Source organism: Rhinopithecus roxellana, chromosome 17 (genome assembly GCF_007565055.1).
Source record: "Rhinopithecus roxellana isolate Shanxi Qingling chromosome 17, ASM756505v1, whole genome shotgun sequence".
NCBI classification, from domain to species: domain Eukaryota; kingdom Metazoa; phylum Chordata; class Mammalia; order Primates; family Cercopithecidae; genus Rhinopithecus; species Rhinopithecus roxellana.
In genome coordinates, this window is record NC_044565.1 from 74,573,376 (window position 1) to 74,599,503 (window position 26,128).

Consider the following 26,128-nt stretch of genomic DNA (forward strand, 5'->3'; position numbering starts at 1 on the left):
CCAGGCCTGTAGAGCGGTTGCACAATCATGGCTCACTGAAACTTTCGGGCTCAAGCAGTCCTGCCTCAGCCTCCCAAGTAGCTGGGACTACTGGCACATGCCACCATGCCCAACTAATTTTCTTTTGGTGGGGGAGTGGGTAGAGATAGGGTTTCACCATGTTGCCTAGGCTGGTCTGGAATTCCTGGGCTCAAGTGATCTCTTCTCTTAGTTTCCCAAAGTTCTGAGATTACCAGCGTGACCCACCACGCTTGGCCTTGTTACATATTTTTAATGTACTTTTTTCATAATTTTTATTTTATGATAACCACAACAATATTGACTAAATTTAACAGAAGTTCATTATGCGAGGTATTCATTATGTGCACACCCTTTAGTAGTAATTTTTTCTAACCCTGGATATGTTTCTTACACTTTTATCTCCTTCAGTATTCATATATTTTAAGATAAAATCATTTCTTTCCTCCTTAAAAAAAAAAAAATCTTAAACCCTAGACCCCCAGAGACATTTGTTCTATAATTGCTGATTTGATATGTTAAAATAAACTTAATTTGTATTTTCTATTTCCTTTTTATCTTTCAAAATAAAAAGCTGCATATAAATCTTGCATTTAACTTTTCAAATATTTTGTCTTGTCAGGTTCTTTGTGAACTATTTCAGACATCTCCTCAAAGAGGGAACCTTCCAACATCTGGGAACATTTCAGGGTTTATACGAAGATTATTTTTACAGTTGATGCTGGAAGATGAGAAAGTGACAATGTTTCTTCAGTCTCCATGTCCAGTGAGTATTTAACACTTAATCATTGGCTGTGTATACATGTATTTTATAATTTCCTATCAGAGCCTGCAGTTATCTTCTATGTTCTAACTTCTAATATAGCAAACTGAAACTAGCACAGCCTTTATACCTAATGACAGAACTTGACAATTCCTCACTCTCCCTTATGCCTAGGAATAACATAATTTTACCTTACCCTGAGTACTATAGTTTGATTTGTGGAAAAAAATGAAAAAATATTAGGTACAGAGTGATAATGCAAAAGTTGACCAACAAATCATGACAAATATGCCGTATATAAATTAATTGTATCTTGCAGTATTTATTATTTTATTCTTAGATGCTTTTGAGTTTTTTTATAATAATATGTATTCCAAAAAGTTACTTCCTGATTTCTTTGATTTCTTGATTTTCAGCTGTACAAAGGTAGAATTAATGCTACTAGCCACGTCATCCAGCATCCAATGTATGGAGCAGGCCACAAATTCCGTACTCTTCATTTGCCAGTCTCAACAACATTATCAGATGTTCTTGACAGAGTGTCAGGCAAGTCAGATTTAAGTATTAGTTTTTCTTTAACTTTATGTTTCATATATATGGAGGTTTATTGTTTTTATAACTTCATTTTCTGCATCCACTTGGCAACCATTAATGACTAGAAAAGTTCAAGACATCTTTATAGTTTGAAGCATAAGTAAGAAGCCAGTCAAGTAGACAAAATGTAAAATACATTTAGGCACCCCTAATTTTATGGTTTAAAGTATCACTGTGACAAATGGGCAGCTAGAAATACAGACAAATCATTGATGGCATGTTCTCACAATAAACCATGTGGTCATTTTATATTAGATGAATTGCAGGATATTAGGTTGAATAGCAAGATTCTAATTAATAAACATTTACTAAATTGAAGATGGTGATCAGTGATCAAGACATAAATGGAGTAGGTAGAATTGACTAGTGACCTTATTGTTTATTGTAGTCAGTGAAGAAAGCAGAGAGAACATTTTCTCTTAGGTTCTTGCCTGTATTTTACAGGATGATACCTTTAAACAACATATGGAATACTTTTTTAAAAAGCAGGTTTTGATGACAAAGGCATATCAACTTATGTATTTATTTATTTTCAAGAGGGAGTCTCACTCTACCACCCAGGCTGGAGTGCAGTAGAATGATCTTGGCTCACCACAACCTCTGCCTCCCATGTTCAGGCAATTCTCCTGCCTCAGCCTCCCGAGTAGCTGGCATTACAGGCCTGTGCCACCACGCCCAGCTAATTTTTTTGTATATTTAGTTTCACTATGTTGGCCAGGCTGGTCTCGAACTGACCTCAAGTGATCCGCCCGCCTCAGCCTGCCAAAGTACTGGGATTACAAGTGTGAGCTACTGCGCCTGGCCCATATCAACTTTAGATAGTTGGAGTGTATTGCCTTTCTGAAATTCTAATTAATCAGTGAGTGAATTTATTGAGCATCTGCAAAGTGCAAGCACAAATTTGTCCTAAGATGATAAACATAAGCAAGATAGACATTCCACCCCACTAGATAGTTGTGATCTTATGTCTGTTGTCAGCTTCTAAAATAAACTAGAAATGTCTGCTTGTGTTATAACATAAATGTAAGTAGGTATATTTCTATCTGTATATATAAGAAGGGACCTAAATTTTTAATGGAAGCTGTGAACTGAAGCAGTAATAGGAGTATCTAAGAAAAAAGTTGAAGGCCGGGCGCGGTGGCTCAAGCCTGTAATCCCAGCACTTTGGGAGGCCGAGACGGGCGGATCACGAGGTCAGGAGATCGAGACCATCCTGGCTAACACGGTGAAACCCCGTCTCTACTAAAAAATACAAAAAAACTAGCCGGGCGAGGTGGCGGGCGCCTGTAGTCCCAGCTACTCCGGAGGCTGAGGCAGGAGAATGGCGTGAACCTGGGAGGCGGAGCTTGCAGTGAGCTGAGATCCGGCCACTGCACTCCAGCCTGGGCGACAGAGCAAGACTCCGTCTCAAAAAAAAAAAAAAAAAGAAAAAAGTTGAAAATGTCTATTTATCAGTTTAAAATACAAATCTAAAGCCAAGAATAAGAGTTGAAGAGATTTGGGAGTTGTTACCATACATAGAAGGTAAGTGAAACCATGTGAATGGATATAATCACTATAGGTAGGCAAGATTGTTTTCTACCTCGCAATCACTGTGTCTAACCTGTGTATGCATAAAATCATAATTCTTTCCTACAGTTTTACAACTTACAAGTTGTTAGCATACTATTAGAAATATTTTAAAAAATTATTTGAAAATGACTGCCTTATCTGTTACAGAGAAACTTTTTTGAAAACTTGATGTTAGAGGGTATTTTCTATCAGTTTCCTGAAATTGTCCCTTCTACATGATGAAGAAAAATGAAAATTAAAAATCAAATAAATGGGCTGGGCATGATGGCTCACGCCTGTAATGCCAGCACTTTACGAGGCCAAGGCAGGTGGGTCACCTTAGGTCAGGAGTTTGAGACCAACCTTGCCAAGATGGTGAAACCCACCTCTACTAAAAATACAAAAATTAGTTGGGCATGATGGTGTGCACCTGTAGTCCCAGCTACTTGGGGGACTGAGGTAGGAGAATCACTTGAACCCTAGAGGTGGAGGTTACGGTGAGCCGAGATTGCGCCACTGCACTTCAGCCTGGACAACAGAGTGAGACACTCTCAAAAAACATACAAATTTAAATAAATGAAGAAAGTGGAGCAGAGCACTAAAGCTCAGTTATTGATATTGATATTTCATATGTTTAACTTGAAGTGCAAAAGTAGGCATTCTAATACAAAATAACTGAAAATTGAACATTTTAGTCTTTACCGTGGAAGAATGCTATTGTAAAACATTCTAGCATTCAAAATATTTTACAAAATAGTTTTCTGTATTGCACAAAAATAAAGCAAATTGCTTTGGAAGTACACTACCTCAAAAGTTATATGTGCTGAGTGTAACCTCTATTTGGCAATTTTTTTTGGTTCTTTGAAGTGGATTTATACTCTTTAGCCATACTTTATGATATATTTACTTGTATGTTTATATTATATCAACATGTATAAGAATAAGTAATTCAGAAGTATTGCCTCCGTAAATTTACCTACTATCTATAGCTTTTGACAGTATTACTTTCTTTTGTTTGTTTGTTTGAGGTGGAGTCTTTCTCTGCATTACTTGAGCCCGTGAGTTCCAGACCACCTGGGCAACATAGCAAGACCTCATCTCAAAAAAAAAAAAAAAAAAAAAAGCAAAGACAACAAGAGAATATGAAAACTAGCCAAAAAGGAAGTGACCTATTATTTTCTCTATCACTGTCTTTTTTTTTTTTTTTTTTTTTTGAGATGGAGTCTCACTCTGTCCCCCTGGCTCTACAGTGGCATGATCTCGCCTCACTGCAACCTCTGCCTCCCAGGTTCAAGCAATTTTCCTGCCTCAGTCTTCAGAGTAGCTGAGTTCTGTCCCCCTGGCTGTGCAGTGGCGTGATCTTGGCTCACTGCAACCTCCACCTCCCAGGTTCAAGCAATTTTCCTGCTTCAGTCTGCAGAGTAGCTGGGATTACAGGTGCATGCCATCACACTTGGCTAATTTTTTTTTTTTTTTAATAGAGATGGGGTTTTGTCGTATTGGCCATGCTGATGTCAAACTCCTGGCCTCAAGTGATCTGCCTTCCTCAGCCTCCCAAAAGTGCTGAGATTACAGGCCAACAATATTACTTTCAAATAATAACCTTTATGTGTCAGTCTGTTTGCTTTTACAAATTTCTGTCACTGGTTTTAAGCAGTGTGATGATTGTGTGCCTTACAATTTTTTCTTCACATTTCTTATGATTAGAGTTTATTGAATTTCTTGAATCTGTGTGTTTTATATTTCACTAAATTTAGAAATATTTTGGCAATTATTTATTCAATAATTGCCTCCCCTTTTTTTATACTTACAGTTACTCACTTATTAGGCCATGCAAAGTTGTTTGACACCTCCCCAAATCTGTGTTTCCTCTTTTCCCCCCATCATTTTTTTTCTCTATTTTTAAATTTTGGATAATTTCCTGTGTCTGATCTGTTAGAAGTTTTATATCTCCTTGTCCTTACTGAAAGTATATAGATTTTCTTCAACTTTCTTGAACATAGTAGTCTGTTTGTATTATTTTTCTCTTCCTTATGGATTGTATGTTTTCGCTTCTTTATTTGCCTGGAGAATTTTCTTGGATGCCAGACAATGTAAATTTTACTTTTTGGGGTGCTGAATATTTTGTATTCTAATATAGGTATTTTATTTTTTCATGAAATGTAATGATATTATTTGAAAACTGTTGCTTTTAGACTTGCTTTTAATCTTTGTAAGTAGGATCAGAGCAGCTTTTAATCTAAGGACAGACTTACTGTAATTATTGGTATTTTTTTTATGAACCAGTGTTGTCTAGTTTGGTGACTGTTAAGCACATGAAATGAGACTAAGAAACTAAATTTTTAAATTGAATTTTTAATTTTAATGAATTTTACCTTTAAATATGTACTACATTAGAGTAGAATTAAAGTACCAGGTTTGAAAATGCATTTCTAAATCCCATTTGACCCCACTATTAAGGCTCTGTCCTTATGAGTACTCTGTTAGGAATTCACTAGATGTCTAAGAACACAAAGCATTTTATTCCCTGAAACCTTGGGGAGCTTGTTTGCCCTGCTACTTTTCCTGGCCTTCAGTGGTTTGCTCACATATGTTCATCAGTACATGTTGAAGTCTTGAAGACCCTATATAGATCTCTGGAGATTCAGGGATCTCCAGATCTCTAGATGCAAATCTGCATAGATGCGGATCTCTTCTTCCTGGATTCCCGGCTCTTGTATCCTCAGTCTAGGGTGACACCTAGGTTGTGCTGAGCTATGGCCTAGGAATTCTTTTCCAGACAGCTCACACAATCCTAGGGGTCACCTCATTGGTTTCCTCTCACCCAGGCATCACTGCCCTGCCCTGCCTGATGCTCAGGGTCTGAAAAGTATTATTAATATATATTTCTAGTTAATGGTTATTTCAGGTGGGAGAATGAACCTGATCCTTATAATTCCTTCTTGGCCAGAAGTGGAATTCTAAAACAGAGCAGCTTTTTGCATCCATTCCAGTACAGAGAAAAAAATAAAATAGAAATTTGTATTAAAAAATAAAAAATGAAATTAATATTAGAAACCAGAGCAGTTTTAAAAGGAAGTTGAGAAAACTTTTTTCAGTGTTTGAATGGCTTTTATTCTTTATACTTACTTTTGAAATAAGGGTAATAAATGAAAACTGGCTAAACTTCTAATTGCACTAATTGTTACCTAATATTCTTTATGTATTTTTCTTACCTGATTATGCTATGAATTTTTTTTTTTGAGACGGAGTCTTGCTCTGTCGCCCGAACTGGAGTGCAGTGGCCGGATCTCAGCTCACTGCAAGCTCCGCCTCTTGGGTTCACGCCATTCTCCTGCCTCAGCCTCCCGAGTAGCTGGGACTACAGGCGCCCGCCACCTCGCCCGGCTAGTTTTTTGTATTTTTTAGTAGAGACGGGGTTTCACCGTGTTAGCCAGGATGGTCTCGATCTCCTGACCTCGTGATCCGCCCGTCTCGGCCTCCCAAAGTGCTGGGATTACAGGCTTGAGCCACCGCGCCCGGCCTATGCTATGAATTAACTTTGTGAATTTCTTATTATTTAAATGTTTCACTCTGACCTGTATCAGTATGTTTGCCACTTTTGGTTGCTTGGTTGTTTTTGTTAGAAAGTAAAATGTGTTGTTGCACCATGCATTTGTAACGTGTATAAATTTTTTACTTCACAAAACTGTCTATAGTCAATTAGCGATTAGTATTAACAAGCTGTATAAATTGAAATCACTTTCATCTACTAAAAACTATAAAATGGGAGTTATTGCAAAAGATGTTGTTTATTGTTTTATTGTTTCAACCTTTTTAACATAAAAGACTGGGTCATAATTGTGTTAAATTAGGGAAGTAAAAAGAGAATTGAGGTAGATGCAGTGACTCATGCCTGTAATCCCAGCACTTTAGTAGGCTGAGGCAGGCAGGTGGCTTGAGCCCAGGAGATCGACAACAGTCTATGCAACATGGCGAAACCTCCTCTTTACTAAAAATACAGAAATTCATGGCATATGCCTGTGGTCTCAGTTACCTGTGAGGCTGAGGTGGGAGGATCACTTGAGCCTGGGATGTTGAGGCTGCAGTGAACCGTGATTACACACACCACTGCTCTCCAGCCTGGGCAACACAGCGAGACCTTGTCTAAAAATAGAGAGAGAGAATTGGAGAATTGATAATAGTTATATAGTGAAAAAAAATTATGATTTCAAAACAATTCATTGAGCCTTTAAATTTCTTAATAACTAAATCACATTATATGATCACCCATTTATTTTATAATTTTTAGTGGTGTGCTATATGCCATAGTAATGAAAGAAATAGAGAGTAATAACAGTCTATGAAAGCCCTTAATATTCATTTTTTAAAGTAAAACACATTAAATTTTAAAACACATTATTTTGTTGTCTAAGATTCCTGTGTTTGTCCTAAATAAAAATTAACAGAACAGGAAATCGGTTACAGAAATTTATTCCTTTATACTTTCATTTGCAGTATAAGCAGAAGTCTAGTTTAATGCTGTAGACTGAATCTTGCACTTGAGTCCCATATTTGCCATATACAGATTATATCAGTAGCCTTTCTAAGGCTGTTTCTTCATTTTGAAAATAACATTCTTTCTTGATTTCTACATTGTGAGGACTGAATTAGATGCAGTTGCCAAGCACATTGAACTATGGCTAAAATAAAGCAAGTTTTCATGCTACTGGTTTTTTATTGTTTCTGGAGGTGGTACCATTAAAATACTGTATATAATACTTTATAAAGATTAGAACTGAAATACTCTGGCTTAAGTGCAGTGGCGAGTCTTCTTCATCAATGTCAGTAAAGATTAGATATCAGGCTGTTACCTCATGTCATTTCTCCTAAATTCCTTTATATTGCCTTAGTATTAAGGAAAATACTATCTTGCATAATCTTTCTCTGAAATATTTATTACTTCCCTTCTTAATGATTTGGAAAAGCAGCGTATTTTAGATAATATCTTCTTACAGATACTCCAAGTATCACAGCTAAATTAATTAGTGAACAAAAAGATGACAAAGAAAAGAAAAACCATGAAGAGAAAGAAAAAGTTAAAGCGGAAAATGGATTTCAAGACAATTACAGTGTTGTTGTTGCCTCTGGTATGCTTTTTATTTTTTATAATCTTGATTTTGTTTGGGTTTCTATAAAATACTACTATTTTAGTTACAGGAAATTTATGTAATACAATGTACTAACATACAAAGCTGACTTGTAATGATGTTTTAATACTAGATTTTTATCTTTTTATTTTTTTTCAGTTTCCACTAAATGGATTGTCATGTGTATTTCAGAGATTATAGCAGCTAGCTGTAGTTTTTACTTTTTAGGAAAATAGTTACAGATGCAATGCCAGAATTACTTATTTATTGTCATGAAGAACGAATAGAATTGGGAGATTAGATATTGGATTAGAAAGAACATTTCTGTCTTTTGACATTAGCTAGGAATGCATGCCTTATGAAAATATTTTAAAAACACTCTTTTCCTTCATATTAGTGTGTTGACTATGTAGAATCTTACTGATTCTTTTCTTTTAGGGCTGAAGTCTCAGTCTAAACGTGCTGTGTCAGCTACACCACCTCGCCCACCATCCAGGAGGGGGAGGACAATACCTGATAAAATAGGAAGTACTTCAGGAGCAGAGGCTGCCAACAAAATAATTACTGTCCCAGTGTTTCACCTGTTTCACAAACTCTTGGCAGGTAATATTCCACAATTAATAAACATCAAAGAAATTTTAGTAGCCTTAAAACTATGTAAATCAGAGGCACAGTCACCAAAATCATTTTAATCAGGTGCTATTGATGAGATCAATGAGTTAGTGAGACTTCCTCTTCCATACAGTTCCTCTGAAGAGAAGTGAGAGCAAAGTAGTAATCTATTACATGTCCTGTTTAACACTGTCAAGTTAAATATATTTCTATTTCACTGGTTTTCTAAGTTTTTCTGTCAGTGTGCCATGAAATGATTGATGAAATAAATATTTAGAGAGTTCATGATAAGTTATTTAGGAAACATCGTGGGGCAAATTTGTAGGACTAGTTCAATCAGTGGAACTCTTAGACCACTGGTAGTTAAGCCTTATGTTCTTCCCAGATAAAACAAATTTATTGAGCACTATCCTGTCTGTTGTTCAAGGTGATAACTGGTTGAGCATCCCTAATCCAAAAATTCAGTGTCTGATACTTTTTGAGTGCTGACATGACACAAGTAGAAAATTCCACATCTGACCTCATATGACGTTTGCAGTCTAACACAGGTACACAACACACAGTTTATTCAGCGTCCGCAAGAGGAAAAAGACCTTCCCAGCCCCCTTCAGGTATTTTTTAGCATGCTCGATTCCCCCCTACATATCCACAGTGGGTAACAAAATTGCACATGTACCTGCCAGACGTGCCAACAGCAGGTTTCCCGTGATGCCCCATATGGTGCAAACATGTATGTGCATTACTGTTTTTTTGCTCTGTGGTGTTGGAAATTTCAAAAAGGCCCCAGATGCCCCTATGGGTAATAGTAATAAAAAGAGGAAGTATTTATGTTTATCTGTAGCACAGAAAAACAAGCTATTGGAGAAACTGGACAGCAATGTAAGTGTGAAACGTCTTTCAAGAGAGTATGGTGTTGGAATGACCACCATATATGACCTGAACAAAGATAAACCATTGATGTTCTCTGCTGCAAGTGGTGGATAGAGTTTAATGAAAAATAGGAAAAGCACTTCATAAAGCTAAAAATGAACATATTGATTGTGTATTGAAATAGTGAATCCATCAGTGTTGGCAGTGAACATGTGCCTCTTAATGGTATGCTGATCATGAAACAAGTAACGATCTATCATGATGAACTGAACGTTGAAAGGGACTGTGAATATTCAACACACTGGTTGCAAAAGTTTAAGAGAAGATACATTACATTTTTAAAGATTGGTGATAAAGCATCTGATGATCATGAAGCAATGGAGAAGTTCTTTGATAAATTTGCAAAAGTCATGGCTGATGAAAATCTGCTCCTAGAACAGTTGATAATGCTGATGAAATATCACTGTTCTGGTGTTATTGTCCCAAAAAAGACATGGACTACAGTTGATGGGACAGCCCCTCCAGGAATTAAGGATACCAAGGACAGAATAACTGTCCTGGGATGTCCTAATGCAACTGGCATACATAAGTACAAACACGCTCTGATAGGCAAAACCTTTCACACTTGCTGTTTTCAAGGAGTGAATTTCTTACCAGTCCATGGTTACACTGACACAAAGGTATGGATCACCACAGATATCTTTTCTGATTGGTTTCATAAACATTTTGTACCAGTGACTTGTATGTACTGCCCGTAAGCTAGACTGGACGATGTAGGAGTTTGTTATTACTTGATATCCCCCAGTTCATCCTCCAGCTAAAATTCTCAAAACTAATGTTTATGCTGTGTACTTTCCCTCAAATGTGACTTCATTAATTCAACCATGTGACCAGGGTATCTTTAGATCAATGAACAGAAAATATAAATTCCCTTTCTTGAACAGCATGCTGGCAGCAGTGAACAGAGGCATGGGTGCAGAAAATTTTTGAAAGGAGTTTAGTATAAAGAATGCCATATATGTTGTTGCCAATACTTGGAACACAGTGGCAAAGACACAGTTGAGCATGCCTGGCACAACCTCTGGCCTGCAACTATGTTTAGTGATAATGATGAACTGTGTGTGACTTTGAAGGATTCTGTATGTCAAGTGAAAAAAAAAGATGTCTGACCTCTTTACATATGTAAAAACTATACCTTCAGAGTTCAGCAGTAAGCTCGAAGAAGTAGATGTCAAAGAAGTTGTCAGCTTTGATAATAATGCTTCAATTATTCATTCATTGACTGGTGGTAAAATAACTGAAATAGTTTTGAATCAGGGTGATGATAGTGTCGAAGAAGATCAAGTTAACACCACAGAAAAGGTGCTTATAGAAGAAGACATGGTGAAAATGTATGGTGGGCATACTGAAGGACTAGGGCAGCGTGCATTAACAACAGAATAACAAACCTTGTCAGTTTTCAAAATCGAAGAGAGTCTTCTGAGCTAAAAACCATGTTAATGAGGCAGATGACTCTGCAAGAAGAATTTTTAAGAGCCTTCCAGCAGAATGTCTCTTCATCCCCTGTAGGATCCACTTCCTGGTCCCTCAGCTACTTCTGATGTTTCTTCTTACCTAAAAAACACAGTCTATAGTAACCTTTTAATAAAAATACAGCATCATAGGTGAAGACTGAAAGCCTGCTGCTGTTTGTGGTTGCTTTTTCCTTTTTTTTTTTTTTTTTTTTTTTTTGAGATTAAGTTTCACTCTTGTTGCCCAGGCTGGAGCGCAATGGCGTGATCTCGGCTCAGTGCAACCTCTGCCTCCTGGGTTCAAGCAATTCTCCTGCCTCAGCCTCTCGAGTAGCTGGGATTACAGGTGACCGCCACCATGCCTGGCTAATTTTTGTATATTTGGTAGAGACAGGGTTTCACCATGTTGACCAGGCTGGTCTTGAACTTCTGACCTCAGGTGATTCACCTGCCTCAGCCTCCAAAAGTGCTGGGATTGCAGACATGAGCCACCATGCCTGGTCCTGTGGTTGGTTTTGTTTAATAACTGAAACAGGTATCCTGGTGATGCTACTATGCTGCTTATTTGCCCTGACACATTATTTTTTCACTCTGTTAATGGTATGTCATATTTTTACTGGTAAGTACTTAATGTGTGAATAAATGTAAGAAAACGATTGCCTATCGGTAGCATGTAGATTAAGAGTCAGGAATGATGATGATGCCTAACAGTCACACATTGTTGGCATGGGTGGCTGAGATAGTGACACCTTTGCTTTCTGATGGTTCAGGGTACACAAACCTTATTACAGGCACAAAATAATCAAAAATACTATACAAAATTATGTTAAGGCTATGTATATAAGGGATGTGTGTATGTGTGTATACACACAAACATAAATTTTGTGTTTCCACTTGGATGCCCTCCCTAAGATAACTCATTGTGTACATGCAAATATTAGAAAATGAAAAAAAAAAAAATCTGAAATCTGAAACAGTTCTAGTCTCAAGCATTTTGGATGAGGGATACCCATCCTCTATTTTATCACCGTTTTCATGCTGTATTAAAATGAAGTTGCCAACTCAGTTCAAAGCAATTTTTCTTCTTAGCTTTACATTATTGATTCATGGTGGAGGTCAACTAACTATTGACTGGTGGGTTGGATACCTCTGTCCGGAGAGGTCCTTGTGACATGACATTTCTCATGGCCCATTACCTAGGTGATGTGAGTCTCCCCTTCTGCCTGGAATAAACTTTTGTTGGAATACAGCTGTGCCCGTTTACTAGTGTATTGTCCATAGCTGCTTCTCTGCTACAATGTAGATTAGCAGTTGTAACAGAGACTATATGGCTCCCCTAGCTTAAAGTATTTGTTAGCTGGCCCTTTATAGAAAAAAATGGCCCACATCAGATTTATGGGAATGTCTGTTCCTTTGTTTATGTTTTGCCCATGACTTTTTAACACTTTGTAGACATTATTGTTCATTATGTCAGAAATAAACTCACTTTTTGTAAACTTTCTAATGGCTGTTGAATTTTTTAATTGTTTTGAAATTGGTTTCAGAATCAAACTCTTGCCTGTAATTTAGTAAAAGTAGTTAATAATTAAACCAAGTAAATGTTTCTTTCTTGGTGTCCAGATTTAACTTAGTTATATCATTTTAGGCCAGCCATTGCCAGCTGAAATGACACTTGCCCAGCTTTTAACTCTCCTATATGACCGAAAACTTCCTCAGGGTTACCGCTCAATAGATCTGACTGTTAAATTGGGATCAAGAGTTATAACAGACCCAAGTCTATCAAAAACAGATTCTTATAAAAGACTACACCCTGAAAAAGGTATGTGCGTAATACTGCTTTAAAAATTACAGACTGTCATACAAAGAGGCAGAGATTTCTATAGCTAATGACTTAATTGACTTGTGTTTTTATTATATCAACGTAAGATATAATATTTTTATGACTGAATTTTTGTAAATATAGAAAATGGCCATGATTTCATTTGGAAACTAAGTTGCATTACTTCTTATAACATCATTTGTTTCATGAGTGCGTGTACTTTAATTTCTAATGTTTCTGTGAGAGCTATGTGAATTGTTTTATAATAAAAGTGAGAAACTCAACTTACAACTTAGTTATAATTTATATTGAGTGGCATTTCATGCATATAAACATGTTTTCTCATGTAATTGGGATCACATATTTCTGTTTTTTACTTATATATTCCATAAATTTATTTTTATTTTTTTTCCCGAGAAAGAGTCTTGCTCTGTCTCCCAGGCCAGAGTGCAGAGGCGCAATCAGCTCACTGCAATCTCTGCCTCCCGAGTTCAAGTGATTTTCCTGCCTCAGCCTCCTGAGTAGTTGGGATTACAGGCACCCACCACCATGCCTGGCTAATTTTTGTATTTTTCGTAGAGGCAAGGTTTTACCTTGTTGTCCAGGCTAGTCTTTAACTCCTGACCACAACTGATCTGCCTGCCTTGGCCTCCCAAAGTGCTGGGATACAGGCATGAACCACCGCACCTGGCCCTCATATTCCTTTAAAAATTTTTGAATGTCCATTTTTGAATTGGCTATTTTTTTATACAAATGTAAGAAAATTTATTTGTTTCCCAATCATTGAAACGTTGTGGTTGTTTCCAATTTTTTACTCCTATAAATGCTATATAAGTAATTTTCATAGTGTGAGTATGGTATGAACTTATTTAAACTTACCATCTTTTTCATGACTAAAATTCAATCTTTAGTTATTGGTCTTTTGTATTCTTCAGCAAATTTTGGTACATTTTCTTTGCCCAGTTTTTCAGCATGATTATTTCTCTCTTTTGTTTTAATATTTAAAGGGTCTCCTTACGTGATCTTTTGGTTTTCTTTTGTGAGTAATTCAGAGTTAAACTAATACGGTATATGGTATAATTTTTTGTTTTCAGTAAGAGAAGTCTTTGTCATTAATTTTTCTTAATAGGATACTTTAGAGCATATTATTTGCTATGAGTACTTTTGAGAACTTACTTATTTTAACATAGGATATAAGTTATAAGTATGCCCTAAAGGACGGTGCTTCTCAGACTTTAGTATGCTTACAAATGACCTGCGTCATAGTGTTAAAATGGAGATTCTTCATTTCAAACAAGCTTGCAGGTGATGCCCATGCTACTAGTCCATGAACCATTCTTCCAATAACAAGACTAAAGAAGGTAGTATCATAAGTCATTTAAAGGTCGTTGTAGTATCTAGCCATAATACAGCTATATCTAAATAAATGATGTTTTGTGCTCTTTTTTGAGTAGCAAGAAAACAGTAATAATACCTGCTTTTGTAAATGAAAGAATGTTATAAAAATATACACTTTCTTACCTATTCAGTTATTTGTAATTTATTGTCTAGATCATGGAGACTTACTTGCTAGCTGTCCAGAAGATGAGGCTCTCACTCCAGGTGATGAATGCATGGATGGGATATTGGATGAATCTTTGCTTGAAACCTGTCCCATTCAGTCACCATTACAAGTTTTTGCAGGAATGGGTGGACTGGCTCTTATTGCTGAGAGACTACCCATGTTATATCCAGAAGTAATTCAACAGGTAAGATAAGATTTCCTAATTGAGTATATCATTCTGTAGCTAAGCCCTTCATTCTTTTTATGTTTGTTTTTTAATGTACTTGGATTAACTTTGTAGAAATACCCTTTGCTTTATATTTTTTGAACATTATATAACTCTTTCAATGATCAGTCTGTACAGAGCTTCTTTTTTTTTTTTTTTTTTTTTTTTTTTTTTTTTTGAGATGGAGTCTTGCTCTGTGGCCCGGGCTGGAGTGTGCAGTGGCCGGATCTCAGCTCACTGCAAGCTCCGCCTCCCAGGTTTACACCATTCTCCTGCCTCAGACGCCCGCCACCACGCCCAGCTAGTTTTTTGTAATTTTTAGTAGAGACGGGGTTTCACCATGTTAGCCAGGATGGCCTCGATCTCCTGACCTCGTGATCCGCCCGTCTCGGCCTCCCAAAGTGCTGGGATTACAGGCTTGAGCCACCGCGCCCGGCCTGTACAGAGCTTCTTGACCTTTAGTGGGTATGGAAGAAATGTTGAAGATTAAGCACATTTGCCAAACTTACTACACTATAGCATTTATCTTGATTTCATGGTTGTAACACTAGCATTCTCTTTTCTATACTGCTTTAAGTGTGATATTTATCAGAGATATTATTGGAAACAGGAGAGTAAAATAGGAGTGTATACTGCTACCAATATATATCTTTTTGTTTACCTTTTTTTCCTGTTTCAGGTGCCATTTCCATTTTTGGTGATTTAAAAACATAACCTATTCCCGTGTTCATTTACGATGCTGTCAATGTCTGTGCTTTCCATGCTCTTGTATCAATCAGTAGGAAGTTTGGTGCATGGAGAGTTGTAAAAACAAAACTTTATGTTTGTCGAATGAAGTAGGGGAATTATTCTGTTTGATTTCATGTCGGGTGTGTGTGTGTGTGTGTGTGTGTGTGTTTATTTTGGTATAGTAGCTCTAGACTCTATTCTAGTTTCCTGAGCTGCTATACCAAAATACCACAAACTGCCTGGCTTAAAACAACTGAAATTTATTCTCAACAGTTGAGGAGGCTGTAAGTCTGAAATCAAGATGTCAGCAGGGCTATGCTCCCTCTGAATTTGGGCTATAGGGAAGACTCCTTCCTTGCTTCTTCCTGGCTTCTATTGGTTGCCAGTAGTTCTTGCTGTTCATTGGTTTGTAGCTGTATCACTTTAATTTCTGCCTACATCGTCATATGGGCATCTTTCCTGTGTGTCCCTATATCTCTCTCTCCTTATAAGGACACCAGTCATTTAATGTAGGGTCCTCCAAACCATTATTTCCTCATCTTAACTTGATTACATCTGCAAAGGCCCTATTTCCAAATAAGGTAACCTTCATAGGTACTAGGGGTTAGGACTTGAACATATCTTGGGAGGACAAAATGCAACCCCCAATAATACTTATTTATGTTATTGCTTACCTACTATTCAAAAAGATATTTTTATTATAAGGTGATATAACTATGTTATAAGGTGATTGACACAGAATAAGTAAAATTTTATTTCTTACTAGACAATGACATAATTACTCAAAAGTTTGAAGCAGAAAAGACCCCAACATTTTCAGCATTATTATGGTTCAACATAAATGATTTTTTCTAATTTAGTATTCAGTGTGGTTCACTATATTGATTAGTAACTGGAAATGGGGTCCTGGTAATACATACCTAAGGATGTGAAAGTGACTTTTGAATTGGGTACTTGGCAGAGTATGGAATACTTTTGAGTAGCATGATTTAAAAAAAAACTAGATTACCTTGAACAGATTATTAGATAAAATGTGGATGATAAAGCTTCTGCCAGTGAGGGCCTAGATGAAAGTAAGGATCATAGTGGATAAAACCTATAATGTCTTAGAGAATATCTGAATTGTCATAAACAGACTTGGTATACATACGGTGTTTAAAAAAGTGCTGACAAGGAGGTTTAGAAGGAAATGAGGAACACGTTACCAGAACCTGAAGGAAAAGGGATCTTTGTCATATAGTAGTGGAAATATTAGCTCATTGTGTCCTAAATGTAGAAAGCAGCACTTGATGTAATGAACTTGGATATTTAGCTGAGATTTCCACACAAAGTGGTGAAGGTACAACTTGTTTTTTTCTTGCTTCTTATAGTGAAATGTGAGAGGAAAGATAGAAATTGAGAGAAGAACTGTTGAAATACAAGCAATTAGTGCTTGTCAATTTGTGAAATTACCTATCCAGATGACAGAAGGTGCTAAAATTTAGAGATTCACTATCAGAAAAGCATGCTTCAAAGTATAAGCCTAGGGAGAGGCTGGACAACTTTTTGCTAGTGCCTTAGAAACCTCAAAAGTCAGAGTATTCAGTCACATAGAGGGCTCTTTGAAGAGATTAGGCATATAACTCGTGGATTTCCTCAGCCGTCTAAGCAGAAGCCAGGAATAGAGAATATGATGTGATGATGGAAGCACCCAACAGCCATGGAACATGAGTAGTCTCTGGAAGCTGGAAAAGGTGAGGAACTATTATTCCCCAAGAGCCTCTAGAAGGAATGCAGCCTTAGATTTTAGTCCCATAAGACCTATTTTGGATTTCTGACCTCTGGAATTTTAAAATGATAAATTTGTGCTGTTTTGAGCCACTGAGTTTGTGGCAATGTGTTATAGCAGCAGTAGAAAACTAATACAGAGTTTGGTCTATAATTGTAATGCCCTTGTCTGGTTTTGGTGTCAGGATAATACTAGCTATATGGGATGGGTTGAGAATTTCTAATATATCAAATTAGGGATACTGTTAGGTGTGTTTAATAAGAGACACTGGCCAGGCATGGTGTAACCCCAGCCTGTAATCCTGTAATCACGCCTGTAATCCCAGCACTTTGGGAGGCCAAGGCAGGAGAGTCACCCGAGGTCAGGAGTTTGAAATCAGCCTGGTCAACATGCCGTCTCTACTAAAAATACAAAAATTAGCCGGATGTGGTAGTAGGTGCCTGTAATCCCAGCTATTCAAGAGGCCGAGGCAAGAGAATTGCTTGAACCCAGGAGGTGGGGGTTGCAGTGAGCCGAGGTGGCACCATTGCACTCCAGCCTGGGCGACAAGAATGAAACTCCATCTCAAAACAGAACAAAAAACAAAAAAGAGACACTGCAGATAATAACAGTGGTGAACTGGAAGATGTATCAAAAGAAATCATTCAGCTTGGTGCAGCGGCCAACGCTTGTAATCCCAGCACTTTGGGAGGCCGAGGCAGGCAGATCACCTGAGGTCAAGAGTTTGAGATCAGCCTGGCCAACATGGTGAAACCCTGTCTCTACTAAAAATACAAAAATTAGCTGGATGTGGTGGTGGGCGCTGGTAATCCCAGTTACTCGGGAGGCTGAGGCAGGAGAATCGCTTGAACCTGGGTGGCAGAGGCTGCAGTGAGCCGAGATTGCGCCACTGCACCCCAGCCTAGGTGACAGAACAAGACTCTTGTCTCAAAAAAAAAAAAAAAAAAAAAAAAAAAAAAGGTTCAAACTGAAGCATAGAAAGTGTAAGGAATGAAAAGAACATAAGAGCTGTATGGATTGAAGTGAAAAATTCTAACGTACCTGAATTTATAGACCCAGAAAAAGAGTGAGTTGAAACATGGACAGAAACAATATTGAGAAGAAGAAAAATTTTCCAAATAGATGTAAAACTTAAATCTCAATTCAACATGTAAGAAACTGTTAACTTCATGTAGGATATGCATGCCTGAAACTGTCATGGTAAAAGTGATTAAAAACAAAGACAGCTGGCCACTGCGGTGCATCCCTGAAATCCCAGCTACGCAGGAGACTGAAGTGGGAGGATTACTTGAGCCCATGGGTTCCAGACCACCTGGGTAACATAACAAGACCTCATCGCCCCAAAAATAAAAAAGAAAATTTCTAAGACAATGAGAGAATATTAAAGCCAGCCATAAAGGAAGTGACCTATATTTTCAAAACAGCAGCAATAACACTAACAACTGGCCTTTCAACAGAAACCATATGAGCCAGGGAATTACAGCTTTAAAATGCTAGAAGACAGCAAGCAACAAGATAAAGCAAAACAATCTGTCATCCTAGAATTTTATACCCATTGGAGAACATTTTCTACAATTCTTCACCGATCTTGCCCATCGCCTCTCAAAAATCAGTGATGGCAGAATAACAAGTATGGGATTAACTCTGTTGTCTCTATAGTTAAAAACTCTAGACAAAATATATTTTAAAAGTTACTTAAAGGCTTTAAAGAGCAGCTAGAAACAGGCAGAAATTTAAAGACAGAATTTAAGAGGATTTAAACACAGAATTAATAGAATCACATTCAGTGATATTAGTGTCTATACAGCTTTTCTCGGGGATATTCCTCAGTCTTTGTTGGGTGAGACAGGTAGAACTCAGACTTAAGCCACAGTCGTATTGGCTAGAGTTTGATTCTTCCATACTGGCTGGAAAATAAGAATTCAGAAAGGAGGAAGCCAAAGCTGAGCAGCTCCAAATTCTGCACATCTCTAGCTTGCTCCAGAATTATTAAACACAGGCATTTTGAGAGCAAGCATGAACTAGAATGCTGAAAAAGCTGGGCAGAGATTTCAGCTGCTGTCTATCACAGAGAGGAGATACAATTTGCAGTTTTAGTCCTGCTCAGAGATAAAAATCTTGGCTTTTCCATTGGAATTCCAAATGGCCCATACATTGAGAGTAAAGGCTACATCCTAATGAAGATTCACTTGAGAAATGAGGGAAAAATCAAAATAGACCTTCTAATAAATTACAAAAGCCTCTAAGTTCAGGGTGATATACCAATAATTTCCCTATCTGCTAAACAAAACTAAACACACTGCAAGGAAGATTTTAAAATCAAGAGTTGATACAACATCTCATCAACAATGTACAGTGTATGGCAGGGCATGGTGGCTCACGCCAGTAATCCCAGCACTTTGGGAGGCCAAGGCAGGCATATCACCTGAGCTCAGGAGTTCAAGACCAGCCTGGCCAACATGGTGAAACCCCGTCTCTACTAAAAAATAGGATAATTAGCCGGCAGTGGTGGTGTACCTCTGTAATCACAGCTACTTGAGAGGCTGAGGCAGGAGAATTGCCTGAACCTGGGAGGCAGAGGTAGCAGTGAGCTGAGATCGTGTCACTGCACTCCAGCCTGGGTGACAGAGTGAGACTCCATCTCTGTAGTTAAATGAATGAATAAATGAATGTAAGTGTATTAAATACCCCATTTGAAAAGCAAACATTTGTCAGAATAGAGAAAAAAACAAAGCCCAAGTATATGCTGTCTAAAGAGATGTGCTTGAAAGAAGAAAGCTGCTATCCCTATTTTTTAATATATGACAAAGTTAAATTATGGACCAGCATATAAGAAATAAAGAGGATCATTAAATATGAAAATATTAATTCAAAATAAGTCATAACAATCCTAAATTTGTATTTAATAGCTTCAAAGTACATGAATCAGAAATTTATAGAACTGAAGGAGGAACTAGATAAATCTACATTTCAGTAATAGATTATAATTTATCTCTCAGTAAATGAAACAAAGTGAGGATGTAGGAGATTTTGGGAGAAACGACCAAAACTTCTAGATGGACCTAACCAACGTTTATGGAACACAGGATTTACCAACTACAGGATGTACTTCTTTCCAAAGAAAGATAGACAGTATGCTGGCCTGTATAAAAGTCTCAGTACATTTTAAAAACATTAAAATCAAACCCAGTATGTTCTGTAACCACATCAGAATTAAATTGGAAATCATTAGCAGTAAGATCTAGAAAACCTCACATATTTGTAACTTAAGCAGTATAGTTTTAAATAACACATGGATGAAAGAGGAAATCACAATACATACTACAATATATTTCAAAATGATAATGCCAGCATGACATGGGATATAGCTAATGCTTATAATTAAGAGATTTATCAGTGATGTACACTCCCACCTCAGGAAACTAGGAAAACAGGAATACAGTTAACCAAAAATCAGAAGCAAGGAATTATTATAGTAAGAGCCAGAATCAGTTAAATATGAAACAAAAAAAGAGAAATAAGAAAACTATATATTTTGTCTTTTGAGACTTTTAGTAAAATTGATGAACTATGAAAAATTTTCAAGAAAAAGGGAAACCACACAAATTGGACATCCACAAATGATGGCAAGCACACTGTTGTAATTTCTATAGAATAAAATAAGGTACTATTATAACCAACTTTATGCCAGCATATTTGATAATTTAGATATAATGGATAAATTCCTTGACAAATACAACCAGAATCAACGTAAGAAGTACATGTGTACGTTTGTGTGTATACACTCATACAGAATTATAATCAAATATACTGAATTTTTAGTCTGTTTTCATTTGTAAGTACCATGACTATGATTTTGAAATCACGTTAATCCTACGTTTCTCCAATTTAAACTAAAACTCATTTTTTGTTCTTAAATTGGAGCATTTGACTGCTTTAGAAAGTATCATGTCTTCTCAGTTTGCTGTGACATATAATGAGTATCAGAATTAAAGACATCTCATGGTTGGAATATCGTAATTCCTAAAAGCCTGTGATATAAATCATATCTTGTTTATTGAATTTAAAATAATTTATTTGTGTTTTAGACATTATTCAAAGTGAACACGTCCTTATTAGACTCTTTCCTTTGGGAAATTGAGCTGTTTTATCCTAGTATATCAGAAATAAAATTTCTTTGTTGTTAATCGAGCAAAAGCATGCTTTTATGTACTTTTCAGTTTTGACTTTCAAAATGTGACATAATACAAGTGAATATAATATATGGTTTAAAAAATTAAATCCATCTTAATACCCTAAAGCAGTTCTGTTTGAATAGTTATACTTTTGACATTTGTATAAAAATCAGTTTATATTCTACTTTATGCTGCTTTTGCTGAACCTGTATTCTGAAATTAATCTTTGTTGATGCCTAAACCTGTGGTTGTCTCATTTGTGTAGCTGTAATATACTTGCTGTATATTTAACTATACCTTATTGTGTGTATTAGTCTTAATGTTGACTAGCATTTTTATTGTTTCCAGTTGTTAGCTATAATGAAAAAAGTTGTTGTGAAGAATTGTATATGTATCTAAGACTTAAAAATTTTTATCTGTGTAATGGGAGATGGGAAATGATACATGATAGTGGTTTTGATTTGCTCTTCTGATATTCATGAAGTTGAGGGTCTTTCACTTGTTGAGGAATTTGAATACTGTAAATCAAGAGTTGTTTAGTTTTGCTGTCTTTTTGCTTTCATTGTATTTGGTTTGTTTTGTGGCATCATTTGAGAAATAGTCTTTTAAGAAAACACAAGGTAAACACTTGAGGTAAAGTTCTGCTTCTATAACAATGTTCTATTATCATATAGGCACTTTTATATGAAACTATCTTTTGTGCAGCATAAAATAATAAATATAGAGGTACTTTAAAAAAAGTTACCTATAAAGGGTTTCAAAATGGTTTAGAAGTGAAAAGTGCCCAAATTCCCATGTTCTTACAATTAGGCTATTTCATATTGTCATTCTGGCCTAAGCTTCAGTAGTCAAAATAGGCTGGCATCAAAATTGCAGCTGTTTTATTCAGTGTACAGATGCATGTAGTGTAGCTGTAGATCCACTTAAGACTGATCTAAGCTGTAGATCAGCTTAAGACTTTTACATATATATGTAGAAGAAGGAAGAAATAGTGAACTAATCACAGAGTTACCTCACCGTTCATTTAAAAATCACCCCACAGAGTTACCTATCGATCTACTACTGAAGTCATACAGGAAGCTTAGGAATGATCCTCATGTTTTAAGTGAATAGTGAGATAACTCTGTGATTAGCTCACTGTTCATTTAATTATATGTTTGCATGTAGAACTTCAAATTAGTATTTAGTGAAGTGCGTTATTCATGGCCAAGCAAGATAAATAGAATATTTCTAAATGAAATGAAAAGTTTGTAGGGCAGGCATGCTCAGAATTGGAGTTTCTCTTTGAATTATTAAGATTAAATTATAGACACGATGCTTCTTTACTCCTAAGTGCAGGAAACTTCTCTTAGATAACCACAGTACAATTATACAAATCAGAAGTTCGCATTGACTCTACAGTGGACTGCAAATCTTGTTCAGCTTTTGCCGATTGTCCTTCTAATGTTCTTTAGGGCCAAAGAAAAATCAGTTTTCTGTTGCATGGTTTGAGGGTACTAGTAGTTCAGGATCATCTGTTGCATTTTGTTGTCTTGTAGTCTTCAATCTGTAACAATTCTACTATCTTTATTTATCTTTCATGGCCTTGATGGTCTTGACAGTTTTCAAGAATACATGCTAGAAATTATGCCTATATATATATTTACACATATGTACATACATGTGTTTTCTAGGTATGTTTGCTGATAGGACCCAGAGGCAGACTCCCCCTAGTGATGTATGCATATATATCTTCCATATTGTCATTTAAAAAAGTTTCCACTAAAAGAAATCAGGGCTCCTTGGAGAAATTCTGGTATTGAGGAAGGGTATATAGAACATGAGCCTAGAATGTTTTGCTGTGTTAGAAAGCAAGGAAATGCTTAAAGAACGATGGGGGATAAGTTAATAGCAAGCAGGATCCTGCTTTAATGGGGTCTCAGAGACCAATTCTTATTCCCCTCAAACATCAGAATTCATAATGATAGTAACAATATACCTATATAATAAAGTTAGAGTCCATACTGATAGAAATTAATGGACAAGAAGGGAATGTTTTTCCTTATAGCTTGATGCGAACTAATAAATGTAGAAAGAATGACAGAAAGTCTCCTTTTGATAACCACAGTAGTAATAATTGTTTTAGGAACAATTATAAAAATGCTAAGACTAACTGTTCAAAAGTTTGGCGAGAAATAAGGTATTTAAATAGTCTCAAGAATCTGCATACAGATACTTAACTAATTATAGAGGTGGAAATAATAACTAATATAGCTACACTTGGCAGACGCTGCCATACTTTGGATGTCATGTGCGTCTTGATGTTTGGTAGCTTGTTTTTATTTTTATTTATTTTTTTGAGATCATTTTGTCACCTAGGCTGGAGTGCAGTGGTGTTATCTTGGCTCACTGCACCTTCCACCTACTGGGTTCAGGTGTTTCTCCTGCCTCAGCCTCCTGAGTATCTGGGACTACAGGTGCGCACCACCACACCTGGCTAATTTCTGTATTTTTAGTAGAGATGGGGTTTCACCGTGTTGGCCAGGCTAGTCTCAAATTCCTGACTTCAAGTGATCCACCTGCGTCAGCCTCCCAAAGTGCTAGGATTACAGGCGTGAGCCACTGTGCCCAGCCGGAAGCTTGTTTTTTAAAGCAAGTAGTTTTATTAATCCTTATAGTCCTGTATTTTAAAGAGATCATTTAAAGTTAAGTCTTCACTTTGAATCTGATGTTGAAAATGTGAACAGCCAAGCAAACACTTTTCTTTTTCTTTAGGTGAGTGCTCCAGTTGTAACATCCACCACTCAGGAAAAGCCAAAGGATAGCGATCAGTTTGAATGGGTGACCATTGAACAGTCAGGGGAGTTAGTTTATGAAGCACCAGAAACTATCGCGGCTGAACCTCCACCTATCAAGTCAGCAGTACAGACCATGTCCCCCATACCTGCCCATTCTTTGGCTGCTTTTGGATTATTTCTTCGTCTTCCGGGCTATGCCGAAGTGCTACTGAAAGAGAGAAAACATGCCCAGTGCCTTCTTCGATTGGTATTGGGAGTAACAGATGATGGAGAAGGAAGTAAGTGTTTAGTATTAAATTTATCAACACATATGTGAATAGATTGTGTAACGTTATCCAGATCATTGCCTGTTGTTCATCATTTATTTCCTTCATAGTTAAGCTGTTAGATGATTTGTTGTAGGTGGTGTTGTAAGTGGTTATAATAAATCGTAAAGAATCTTCATTTTCATCTCTGTATTCATTCAAAAATTATTTTCCTTGTGCTGACAAAACTGTTGGGCATCACTGGAGAGATTTAAACATGAAGCAGTTATTTAGAGCTACCCCCAAGTAGCTAATGTTCTCCAGTAATAGTAACATGGGATGTATATAAACATGTAGACTTAGGAAGTTATAAAATCCCTTGAGCACTCTTGAGTGCAGTATTATGGAGAAACACACGTGTGAGATTATTTATTTACTACACAGCAGTGTGAATGAAGTGGGGTGGTAGTTTTTAGTGGGGCCTTGAAGGACAGGTTAGTTTTAGGTTGCGATGAGTTATCTCAGAAAGAAAATAAATGGAATGAGCAGTGTTTCCAGGTTAAAATCTATGAGAAGGGATAAGTTAGCTGATGAAAATTTGTACAAAAGGCAGCATTGTGAACATTTTAAAAGCTAATATTGGTAACAGATCATGGAAAAAACCTGCTTAAGAACTTTAGATTTTATTTTGAATAGCAATAAAGGTTGATTAAAATGTGTTAAGATCAGTGATGTGTTGAATATAGTTTTTTTAGAAAATGAATCTGGTAGGAATACTTAGATTAAAGAGAACAGAATCAGGAAAATAATGCCATAATATGTATTCATGATAATATAGATAATAAGAGAAAGCTGTGATGATTGTTTCCTTTGGGTTGGCATTGTTATTTAATAGAAAGAAAAACTGAAGAATTACAGGATAGCCTCACAAGTAGATTTTCATTTGGGTGACCTGTACATTTTCACTTACTGTTTATTCTCCTAATATTTACTAGACAATTAATACTTCCTTATGTTATTTTAACATCACAAGGTTTTGATTTGGTTGATTTCTTTCACATGCCATTTAGAAAGAATAAACTGTTAAGTCCTGTACTACAAAGTATATTTAATCTAATAAAACTATATGAATTTATTTGTAGATCTCGAAACTCTGAAGCTATCAAAATTCAAAGTAAATACTTTTTCCTTTGTATTTTCCTAACAATAAAAATCCCTCATAAATGTTGGCATATAAGTGGACCCGTGTAGTTTAAACCTTTGTTACTCAGGTATCAACTATATTTATTTTAGTAGGTCAGGAATTTCTAATTGCTTGATCTGATTTTTTTTTTTAAGTAGGTAGAGGGGTAAGAACCATTTTCTATTCATACATAATAGTTGTACATATTTATGTTAAACATATGATATTTTGATACAAACATAGAATGTGTAATAAGAACCATGATATTTCAACACTCTGTTACTACAGTGTTAAAGTAGGTGTAACCCTAAGCAGAAGAGGAAAAAAAAATGCCTTTCTATAATTTCACACTATTTTTAATGCATATACAATGAATTTTTATTAAAAAGCATAGTTATGATATCTCTTTCTGTAATAATTGTTTCGTGTACCATCCACGTAGCATTGCTTTCTTTGCATTTAATACCCCTTCCTGGCTAGAACACAGTAGAACACTATTGGGGAAAAAAAATAATTTTACTTGTTCATTATCTGTTCATGGTTAAAGCTACTCCTAAGGAAAGCAGTTACTTTCTTACTGTTGTAAGATACTACTAATGCTTCTTTTCTATTGTT

General features: G+C 36.3%; 1 protein-coding gene across 11 annotated transcripts in view; it reads left to right on the top strand.

Annotated features, from left to right (window-relative positions):
* Window positions 1-26,128, top strand: part of BIRC6 (baculoviral IAP repeat containing 6) — a 255,673-nt gene that overhangs the window by 157,490 nt on the left and 72,055 nt on the right. For all 11 annotated transcript variants that reach the window (XR_004054254.1, XM_030920767.1, XM_030920772.1 and 8 more), the window contains 7 exons: window positions 641-784; window positions 1,198-1,327; window positions 7,924-8,055; window positions 8,494-8,658; window positions 12,694-12,867; window positions 14,419-14,615; window positions 24,063-24,363. Coding sequence is in view for 10 of the 11 variants with exons in the window: in XM_030920767.1 (XP_030776627.1) it covers window positions 641-784; window positions 1,198-1,327; window positions 7,924-8,055; window positions 8,494-8,658; window positions 12,694-12,867; window positions 14,419-14,615; window positions 24,063-24,363 (1,243 nt within the window). In the remaining variant the exon portion in view is untranslated. The remainder of the gene's footprint in view (window positions 1-640; window positions 785-1,197; window positions 1,328-7,923; window positions 8,056-8,493; window positions 8,659-12,693; window positions 12,868-14,418; window positions 14,616-24,062; window positions 24,364-26,128) is intronic.